The sequence below is a fragment of the Melanaphis sacchari genome, unplaced genomic scaffold, assembly GCF_002803265.2.
Source record: "Melanaphis sacchari strain LSU unplaced genomic scaffold, SCAv2.0 Contig0_pilon_pilon, whole genome shotgun sequence".
In the NCBI taxonomy this organism is placed as follows: domain Eukaryota; kingdom Metazoa; phylum Arthropoda; class Insecta; order Hemiptera; family Aphididae; genus Melanaphis; species Melanaphis sacchari.
In genome coordinates this window covers 5,959,147-5,971,405 of record NW_020270366.1, presented here as the reverse complement: position 1 = coordinate 5,971,405, position 12,259 = coordinate 5,959,147, and the positions used below count along the sequence as shown (strand labels likewise).

General features: G+C 27.7%; 1 protein-coding gene across 1 annotated transcript; it reads left to right on the top strand.

Moving 5' to 3' along the window:
* Positions 1-1,687: 1,687 nt before the first annotated feature.
* LOC112601924 lies at positions 1,688-5,503 on the top strand. Its single transcript, XM_025349814.1, has 2 exons — positions 1,688-1,928; positions 5,136-5,503. Exons 1-2 carry the CDS (start codon positions 1,688-1,690, stop codon positions 5,501-5,503), a joined length of 609 nt encoding a protein of 202 aa, XP_025205599.1.
* Positions 5,504-12,259: the final 6,756 nt, after the last annotated feature.

Below are 12,259 nucleotides of genomic sequence, written 5' to 3'. Positions count from 1 at the left end.
ACGTATAGGCACTTAATGCATTGCATTGAAAAAAAAAAACAGTCGTGACTTCGCCCCACGCCGTTAAACTATTATTACTATTATAAGGACCACGTTTCGTCGATTTAAATACATAATATTATATATATTGTACCATGTGGGATGAAAGACTTGGGCCCATCTCGAACTACCATTATAACTGGTACTACACTCGGTTATGAATGTTACCCCAAAAACTTCTCTCGTATGTACTCAAATAATTCATGCCATTGTACAACGGCTTTTACTCAATAGCTATGCACAGTTCGGAGACTTTAACCCCTTTACTCCGCCAGCAGCTTGTATTTGACATTTTATGTGTACATGCGACCAACTTAATATAAATATTATATGTATAATATAGAAGATCATATTTCAAAAGAAGAGGCTGTGTGTTTGAGTTCTACGTTGGCCTGGCCACGTAATCATTATTAGCTCGACGGCGCGTCATCTGTCGTATATGACCTTTATTGTTTATTGTATTTTAGCTCTTTAAACACGAGACCTTGACAGAAAGCGGTACTTAAAGACTCACGACAACTACAGAGTAGATGATGATGATGATGATGATGATGATGATGATGATGCCTGATGGTCATTAAACACGATAATAACTATTGACCTTTTATTTAAATTTGTTTTTTCTTTTCATTCGGTCGTACGATTATCGTATTTATTACAACGTTGAACTTAACCTAACCACTCAACTTTCTCCTTAACAGAATTTTATATTTTTAACTTTAATTTTCTAAAGTTAATTACGTTTTTTTTTTTTTTTTTTTTTTTTGATACATTTTTTTTACATCATAACAATATACAACCTATAAACTCTAAAAACATAAAATTACGTCACATTGACTAAAAACTTTGCAACCTTTCACACATATATAATGTCTCATAGCTGCATATTTAATGAAATGCAGAGAAAAGTATAAAATACATTAACTTTGTAATTTATATACTAGAAACTTCGTTATTGTTATAAACTCAATATTTTAATTAGTCTCTGCGCTTTAAACTCGATGATGAAAGTAATATCGATTGTATTCACGATGATCTCTTATGTCGAACAGTTTGACTAGGTACAAAATCAACAATACGTACAAAGCAATTTTGCACTAAACAAAGATGGGTCCTATGCAAATGTCTCCTATATTAATGAAGTTTGGTCCGTTAAATCGTGATGCGTAAATTATAGAAGTCCTGTAACGACAGTGATGGCTAAAAAGTTTCTATGTATTAGAATATATATACTTTAAAAATTTATATTTTTAAACAACTATGGTAAAATCGTTAATTTTTTACAGTATATAGTTGTCTGTTTTTTGTTTTCTTTACCCGCGTTCCTTTAACATCCTTTAATATGATATTTCCTGTCTTACATATACACTATAATCTATAATTTTTAAACTGTCAAATTTTTCCATTACTTAATCTATGCTGCATCAATAAACTTGTGTTTTGAATTAATTTTAGAATACATACTGTTTCTATTTACCTAATTTAATATACAGACGATTTCAACGACTATATCTCCACGACAACGTGAGTAACCCATCTTGGCCACAGTGTATTGCGTTATTTCATATTCTTATAACCGTTTTTAGTTTTGTAATAGTCCTAATATCACCATAACATACGACTAAAAATATTATACGTCGCACTAAAAATGAGTGGAAATAAGTTCCGAGATGATAGCATCGACGATCAAGTGACCCCTATCACCTCTACGATTTTCTCACAATCGTCACAATCGTCCTCTAAAGTGGCAAACCGCAGAAAAAGATGCGAACAACGGATACAGTGGCTTGTCAAGAACGATAAATCACAGAAGTACAACGGCGAGATGATAGAGGAGGCCTCGATAAGACCGACTATACACCACTCCATTACGTCTACTGACTTGACCAGTAATTTTATATTTAGTACTTAAGTTTAACCCAAAAGTTTCATTAATTAATACCGGAAAACTATGCAAGTTAAAGTTTTTACTGTCAACTGATTTGTTGATGACTTTAATGACGATGGTAGATTTTTCGTATTTTGTACTTTTTTATTATGTCTTCACAGTCTAACATATCTCTTCAGAAAATCCTTATCTAAGTATGGACGTTTTGGTAACATAAAATAATTATAATTTTCTAGTGCTCAAAAATATAATTGATTTTCTATAGCTATGGTTACTATCAAGACTCATTTGGTTAAAAAATAATTATAGCCGATGAATTTTGCAACTCAATAAGGTAGTTTAATGACAAATTATAAAATAAAAATTGAAATTCGATTGTTTTCGATTATTTATCAATAGTCAGAACGTAATCAAAAATTCTCTTTATCGTGTTATGTTTCGAGTTTTTACAATTTTACTTTATTTAATTCCGTCTAAACCGAGTGAACACAATAGTCGGGTTGATTAATCGTCGTATAATAATAACATTATGTTATTGTATTATATAGTTTATGGTACACGTTAGATGTGAATATAATGCGATATACGACGAGTTATGAATGTATTATGATATAATTTATATATTATATACTATTAATATTGTGCTCGTATCACGTTATATGTATTAATGTATTATAGTATGCCATCGTATTATTTTTTCTCGTATTTTTGATAAGTTAATTACATGCATACATCCTCAAAGACCTCTAGGATATTTATGTCGTTATTCACAATATTATAATAAACTGCGTAAAATATACATTTAAAACAACGCTCGTGATATTATTTTATATTTTACACAGTGCAACTTTAAAAACAACTTCTTGTTTTGTTGTAAATATTTTTCTTTATAAAACGGTTTTTGGTGTAGCATGAAAAAAAAACAGACTCAAATAACCTTATTTAGTTTGTAAACAGCAGGAGATAGAAGTTTTTTTATGTTTTACTTGGTATAAAGTTTATGGAAAATTACGGTTAAATCATTATCAAGGTAAATTACCATATTATAAAAACTTATTCTCGCTTTTCATTCGACTAATAAACAGCAATAATAAAATAATAACAAAACAATTATATTTAATGATATTCACTATTGACCAGCTCAAACGGACGTCGCAGATGACGATCTCCCGTCATTTCAAATTGGATATAGGTATACCTACTATCGATTCGAACGATATTTTATTTTACTTTTCAGAATCGGCATTTTGCGCGCACCACTTCACAATGACGTGTAACGGAAGGAGTTGTCCTGTTTTTAATTTCGTCTGCAGTGGGACAATCATTTCCACGAACTCAATAAACAAATTATAGTATTATCAATCCCAAAGCCCAATCCAAATCAGATACGTACAACGTCCGTTTTACATAACGTAACGTGTCGATTAAGGAGCTAATAATTTTCACAACCATAATATTAAATATTAAACGTAAGTAATATATTATACGATGCTTGTAAATGCGTGGAACTAGCACAGAATATCGTAATTACAGTCGGCATACTAAAAATTGCACTCTGCAAAGTGTTATAGATAATAATCATATTATTATAATTTATCGTCTCACACGGCGTTAGTTTAAAGTTATTTTATAAACAAGTGAATTTATTTGATTATTTAACGTTAATTAAATGTTATTGTTTTGTATTTATAATGATATATTTAAGTATGAGTATCAAAATATTATTATCGTTCTAGTACAGATTTTTTATCAAGTCTGTTCGGTATTTTATTATTTCATATCGATTATTTATTCAAGTTTTGGATTTTAAGCAAATTATACTATTATTATACCATTGATTGTTGTTTGCGGCTGCAAACAGTAATATTATAATTATTTCATAGTAATGCACTCGAGGTTTTAACTAATATGCACAGTAAAAAAGTATATTAATAAGTGTATTTTTTGTATAATTCTTACTTCAAAATGTAAAAAATGGCTACTATTATCGTATTATGTATTCACGCTGTAGACTGCAACTTTCTTTGATACATCTTAGTAGTATTAAATTGGTTTTGCTAAAAGTAAAGGTGTAATATAATATACTTAAGTGGCTTTTGAAATCTATTGTAGCAATTTTTTTTGGAAAACAGAATTGGTATGGCATGGCATGATTTAGATGCAACTCGTAGTTGTAATACGGTACCCTTTACTGTGTAGTGCAATATAATCTTTCAGCCCTTCCGACACTATTTATTATTACCAATGGCCAAAAAAGGTCATTGTGGTCCGCAATTTTTGAGAACCCGATTACATATTAAAATATATGATGAACCTTTTTCGACACTTTTCCGTTCTATTTTTACAGCCGAGCGTCCGACCTCTGACTTGACAAATATGTTTCGGCAGTCGGTGCGTATACTATTATATTCATTCACTATATATAAAAACCGTATTTCAAATATTAATTTTATTTTATCACTGCAATAGCTATCAAAAACACTACTTCACTTCTTCCTTCTTCATAGAACATCAAAAGTATAAGCGATTAAAAGTTTCTAATAACACAAAACTATTTAAATGTCCACGAAAATAACTCAATAAAAAATTTGTCTCATGCATTAATTATTATAATATCATGCGGGTGAAAATCCACCAGAAATTAAAATGATATTTTCAGGACAAAAGTTTTGGTCGGACGTTGTAAGTAATATATATTCAATAGTGTAAACATAAATCTCGTTGAAATATTGCAATGCGTTAGTAATAAGTATTGCTCAGCCAGCTGTCGACTGTTCAATTATAAAACAATTACAAAGTTAAGACAGTTCCATAAAATAATAGTTTAAATTATGTGTTTTATAAATTATTGTATTATGCACGGGATGTTGTGCTTAGATACTATATTGCATTTCCCGCAGAAACACTATAATAGTATAACATTTATTTCATTTTGAATCATTTTAAGACAAGTAAACCATAAAATAAATAACGGAATTGGGCATCAAAAGTTCGTAAGATCTGTTGATATTTCCGATTTGTACTTTTCAGACATACTGAAGATATATTATTTAAAATGAATTTATTATATTTATTTCCTTTAAAAATAAACTATTATAACTACCTCGCGGGTCTTTAAAACCTGTCATACCATAAAATATAACACATTCGACTTAATCTATACATATCAACAGTAATAATATCATTATTGTCTTCATATTTTAAACAGGAACGGCCTTTAGAAGAGTTAGTAAACCTTACGATAATAACAAAAACTCCGTAGCAGATACTGAAAGCGTAGAAGCCCGTAGTGCGAATGATCATAAATGCTGCGAACGGTATGGTCTTGTAGCAACGCCTGGATGTACCGGTACGTTCAGGATGTCCATCGTTGGCAATGCCGTCTTAGGACCAGAAGCAAAATATTTAATAGAGTTCACGGTGTGGAAGACAATGACAAATCCCGGACAGAGAAAGCTATGGTTTACGGTTAGACATGCGATGTCACCCAAAGTCGCCGTCGGCATACGAGCTCTGGAAGTCTGGGCGGACCGGAAAGACGACTATCCGGCTAAAGTGGTGTTTTTGCAGAAGTGACCATAATATGCACATACATACACTATATTTTAATCAAGACCTACTAGTAGAAAATTTTTGAAGGTTTAGTGCAATATTTGTTTTTTATCTAACACACTAGCATCATAGCAAATTTGCAATCACTAATTATTATTATTAAACTTAAAACTTGGAATATTATCTGTGCTTGTACATTGGATTTTTTACAATATTTCAATTTCGATTTAACATATGAGAGTATTTTTATTCAATATAAAATTATATAGGTATAAGTAAGTACTTATAACTTGCACACACATTTTAATATCATAAAAAAATACAACGTATAAACACAGATTATGTTTTAATTTTAATTTTGATATGAATCAATATTTAACTAGTGAAAAATACGAAAAAAATTATATTAAAATTTATAACAACAACAGACTAGTTCTACTGAAACAAATTTAATATATAGCACGTGGATCAGAGAAAAAAACAAATAAAGCGTTATTGTCATCCTCTTAAGAAATTACAATTGCATATTTTGAAAACATAGTAAGTATATCATATAGCTAATTTGACAGAAATTATGCCCAAAACGGTTGTATCTACTTATATGTATTTATTAGGTATTAATTTATCTTATCATTAACTGGAAAACATGTGATAAGGATAATATGTATGCCAGCTATAGTACCCACTTGTTATTGCGAAAAAATGCATCAGAAATACTGCGTTTTTGCCAATAACTGTTCCATTAACTAAACTAACCACATGCGATTTATTATTTATTTCATTTTACTATTCGTCCATATCATCAACTCTAATATGATTTTTAAACCGTAATTCAAATTATTCATGTTCGACTGTACCTATAATAAGAGAATAATATAATAACTTATAATTGACCGTGCATTTTCTAGGAAGGAGGTATTAATTAAAAAAATAACGCAAATAATATTTATTGTACTTAAAAATATCGTAAAAAGCATAAAAAAAAAATATGAATATTATTTATTATTTATTACTTTATTACTGTACCTAGTGCAAGCCTTAGTACAAGAATAAAATATATGCTAATCTTACATAATATCAATATGGTACCACTTCTATGTTTATAGTTTAATATTATTGTATAGTGAAATAATAAAAGGTTTGAATAATTCGGTCAAAAGTTTGCTTTTTACGTGTTGAGAATTTTATACGCACCTATTTCCTAAACAAATCCCAAAGTCATGGATATAATAGACGTGTTTACAAATTTTTTTTGTTTATGCTTTAGCAGTACCTACATATTTTTTTCTAATAATTATTTTTAATTTAAACGGCTCTTAACTTGGTACGTAGAATAATTTAATTTTTTTTAAACGGAGTGTTTTAGTTGCTGATAACATAATTAAAATAAAAACATTATAATACTACAGCCAAAAAAAATTACTACGGTTGCCCATTATCCATTCGTAATAACCAATAAGTCACATTGTGTCATAATTTATTTGTAGACTGTTACCATTTACCGTGGTTTTTTATCATGGCTAAAGTACAGCAGACAATATACTATCAGTTATTAACAATTTTTATCATACTACCTATATCAAATCGAAAAAATGACATACGTTGTAAATTAATACACACTAACTAGCAGCTGTTTTTAAACTAATAAAAAGGTCCTACACGATGGCGTAAACGTGAAACTGACTTTTCATTTAATTGTATTTACACGGAAAGACTCATGACATCATAATTTTCTCGGGAAAAACAGGTAAACCACTTAAAGGTCACAATGAAAATGAAAAAAGTAATAATAAATACTAATTTCTTAAACTTACTAACCTGTTAAATATAATATGACAGTTTAACAAAAATGGATTTAGAAGTTGGTCTCAAAAATATATTACATACTATCAATCAAAAAAAATGACATTATTAATTTATCAATTCAGAATGTATTAAAAAGAAAACTATCTTTCATTTTAAAAAATAAAGATAATGTATATCATAATATATATAATAAAAATAAAAATAATACGTCTGCAGTTAAGTATTTTTTTTAGAACTTTTAAGCCTTATGTCTACAAATTTTCAATCTACATTTTGATTAGCTGAACTCGTGTATTGAAAACTTTGTATGAATAATATCGTGATAATAAACTCATCTGTGATTTCGGTTTTTTTTTTTTTTTTGTTAGGGTAGTCACAATGGTTGAGTCTTAAAATAGCGTTTTGATTATAAAAATGAAAATATTTTTTATGTAAATTGTTACGCATATTGCTTAAATTTAATTTTAATAAATCAATCATACACAAAAACAAGGTGATTTTTAATGTTTTTGATACTATTCAATTAGTTTACATATTTGTAGAAGTGAGTTTCACACGGTACACGTGGGTTCTTAAAAAGTAGCAAAAGACATAAATACAAAGTTAGTCGCTTTGAAATCTTTCTCTGTTAGACGACGAGCTTGTATATACGAAGCAACTGTTGCTGCTGTTAAATCAGATTATTCTATTTAAAGTTAAAAATAGTTAATAATAAGTTAAAAATTTGAAAATAGATATATAATAACATAAAAAATCTGAAATTTTAACTATGAAGTTTACATGTTTTATAAATATTATAAAATACTGAATATTGGTCAACTTTACTTCAATAATAACCTATCATATAATTCTAAATTTAAAAAATTTCGTTATTTTTTGTTATCTATTAACGAAAAAATATTTCAATACGATTTGTATTTATTGTTAGTTACTAAAAATATAACAAAAGTTAGCATTTCAATCAAACAGAGGTACAAAATTATAATAAATTACGAAAATAAATGCTAAGTTTAAAAAAGTCAAATTTATTTTAATAAATTATACTATCAAAATAGTACAAGTAGATTAGTAATCGCGTTTTTTTTATTTTAAGAACAATGCAAATTTTACAATTGTAACTTTAGAAACTCGATAAATACTTGTTTGTTTTTCGTAGTATTAAATAAAATAAAACTAATTAGAAGTAGAATATAATAAGCATTTTATTAACATTGACTCTACGATAAGTTATTTAAACCCATTCTGTTATTCTCAAAGTTCCGGACAAAATTGTCGAATACTTTTTAATTTGTGTTAGTACAGTTTAAATTAAAGTAGCTACGTTAAATCGTTAATTATCTAGCTGTAATATTCTATACTTATGTAATGTATATATTACCCATAAAAAGTACTTTATTATTTGCTACAGTTTTTGATTATTTACAAAATGAATACATAAAATTTAGTTTATGTTGTGCATTAACCATGCAAACATTAATTATAATAAACCAGTAGTGGTTAAATAATTTACATTTAAAACTGCTAATGAGAACTGTTTTTTGAAATTTATTTTTATTTTTAGATTGAAGCGATTAATGTATTGATATTACATGAAGTGTATGTTTGTGTGTGAGTGTGTATTTTTTATATAATATGTATACACGTATTATAAAAAAAAAAAATACTTTGATCTTTAAATTTTAGGGTGGTTTTTGATAACAAATTAGATCATGATGGTACTTTCAAAGATCAGAACTGAAAATTTTCAGTACTTTACAAAATTATTGGGAAAAACAAAAAAAATAAATAAAGAAAAGTTGATTATCGTTACACAAAACAAATTTTCGAAGTAGATTTTCTTATTTTATTGTATGAAATTGAAAAACCAATAACCGTAGATACTTGAAATTGTCACTAAATGTTTATAGGTACTAGAATTTTCTACACATGTTATATTTTTTAAATATTTTGACTCTTTTAAAAATATTTAAAGGTGTTTGAAATTTTTGAGTTTTTTTTATACATTTCAATAAAAACTTTTAAATTTTATTAAAAATCTTAAAAATATATAAAAAGTATAATTATTAATGCTTGGAAGAGTTATGAATGAAGTATTGCCGTAGCGGACCAAAATTTTACGGAGTACACCACTCTGCTTGTTTAAACTTTAAATGCTCATATACGTAATATTATATTAGTATACATTGCGATTGCAGTGCAATATAACAATCGACCAACCTCTACTAAATTACGTTACTGTATGCAAATAATAATTATATTAAAGTATCTTGTGAGGATGTATAATTTAAGTGTGTGTAATTTGAAATTATATATAATACCACACACATACATTTGTCATACGTATATACTATATTATATATGTCAAAGTTTACGAGAATAATTTAAAACATCAAACATGATAAAGTAATGTGAAACGATTGTCATATTATTAATTATTATATTTGCACATAATATGCTAAGTTATATCTTATTATCCGCTAGGTTCGCTTTCGAGCATTGTTGTTATTAAATAGTAAATACGAGTACATCAGCCATCTCGCGAGCGTACAAAAATAAATACCGACGACAATAAATTGATATTGATGAAATTTATTTGAGTACATGGTTGTTGGTAATAAATTATATTGTGTTTAATCCACACTTGACATGGATTCAGTATGATTACAAAAATATATTTTTTTGAAAATTAAATTACATTTACCATAAAAAGTCTTACTGTCGTATACACCGAAATACCATTTATATTAAATGTATTGATTATTTGAAACATTTTTTAAATGTTTAATTTTCTTGATATTAAATTATACCGTTATTAACTTGGTCAATATATATAAGTCATAAACATTGGACTTATTAATCTTGCGCGGTGCTCTTAAAGAAACATGTTACCACGAAAAATGTATAATAGAATACAATGTTTCATCAAAGTCAAATTTAACCGACAGATGTTGAAGATATTGAAATATTTCATTACACTGAATTTATTTCAAATTATAAGACTCAACCATGTTATGTGTAATACAAAAAAAAACCAACGTTCTACATGATATAGTATCGAAAACAAAACTCCTTCCTCGGGGACGTAATATGAATGTACGGCTGTACGAGTAATAAAGAATATGTATGCAATATAAAGAAAACAATTTAATTTAACAAACAATTCTGTTTGAATTTTATATGTATAAATAGTTATAACTTATAATAAACAACGGTCACAGATTACATTATAAATTATAACAAGTGCGTTGCGGAACATGGCTGCAGGATATAGGTTATGGTGATCATCTTTTTATTCCGCGAAGTGTATAATATATGGATCTTTTTATTATTCATTTATGTTATAATTAAGTACCTAATATTATTTTTCCGATCTATTAATTTCTATATATTCGATGCGTTTCACCGATTTGTCTGAGGAAGAACAATGGTTTTTTGATATTTCTATAACAAAAAAAAATATTCTATAATTAAACGTTAGCTATTATTTTATTATTTAGCATGTCACGTGAATTTGATACAAATTACATATTTTATACATCAATGTCAAAATTAAAATATTCTCAATTGTACTTTAAAACTGATATAAATAGTGTAAATAATACGAATGTTAATAATTTTTATTAATATTCACGAGTTAAACAATCTATCAAGCTGGAAAAGTGCGTGATAAAAAGAAATCCTATTTTGAAGACTTTTGAAATTATAAAAATAAAAAATAAAATTGCAAATAAGATTTTAACTTATTTATTTTTATACACAACAATACAAATAACGTATTTTTAAATACCATGTGCAAACATTCGATAACATATAAATATATAATATGGAAATTTCAAATAAATAAAATCTTACAACACATATTATGAGAACTTTTTTTCATTTTCAGAATAAAAACGATTTGATTAAAATATTCTTGTTTGAAAATTGTACGTACACTCTATAATACATTATATTATGGTGTTGTGTACATTAACTGTGGCGACGGAGAGTTGCACAAAACTCGAAACGGCGCCTGCGGTATAATAATATAATGGTCTTGCCTAAAAATCGATTCAAGAACACGCAGTGCGAATACGATATTCATTTGGTCCTAAGTCATTGCACAAATCAGGATATAAAAATGTATGTACAACTGTTACAAGGCAATATTACATTATAAGCCATTCAGTGGTACGCTGGGCAAATATTTTTAATTCTACTCCTCTCGCCATCACATATAGATCGTTTATTATTTTCCAGCCCAGCGCATGTTTATACACATATTAAAAAAAAAATTGAAATTCACTTTTATTTGCACAGTTATATTGGTACGTGCAATGGTTGCAGCTGTTTGAGTGCTCCTCACAATATTCAAAATATCTGTATCATTAAACAAATATATTTTTGCGACCCCATCAGTCTAAACTTTTCTTCTCATTGCTATAGCTAGATTTCATCAACCGATTCAGGTAATCCGTAATACTACACAGATCCTATGCGACAAGACTACTACCCTATACACTTTGTTATTAAATTCAATGCACTGTATCTATGACTGTATACAAATATATAATTTATAATGTACGAATATAATAATGCGTACATCATAATATATTTATACATAAATGGCATAATAATATATTTATGTGTTGTATCAACGCGTTTACGACTTGCCGGTTTTATGTGTACTTGGAACATTTTTTTTACACCCAAACAACACAAAAAAGTACAAAAACTGCAAAAGATTTTGTATTTTTTTCTATTTATATATATATGTATGTACGTATTTTTGTATTTCTTATGTTGGTCAATGGTGCGTTTATCATTATTATACCTGCGCAGTGGTGCGAAAACCGAGAATCGTGAACCGTTGATAGTGGTCGCAAAACAAATAGAAACAAAAAAAAGTAAATCGACTCGTCACTATAAAACTAACACAACACGTCTTAGACACAAAAACAAATATATACGAGTATATTATATAATATTATTTAA

Coding starts and splice junctions, on each gene's coding strand:
- LOC112601924 (XM_025349814.1), top strand. CDS start 1,688: ATGAGTGGAAATAAGTTCCGAGATGATAGCATCGACGATCAAGTGACC. Junction 1,929..5,135: donor TACGTCTACTGACTTGACCA/GTAATTTTATAT, acceptor TATTTTAAACAG/GAACGGCCTTTAGAAGAGTT.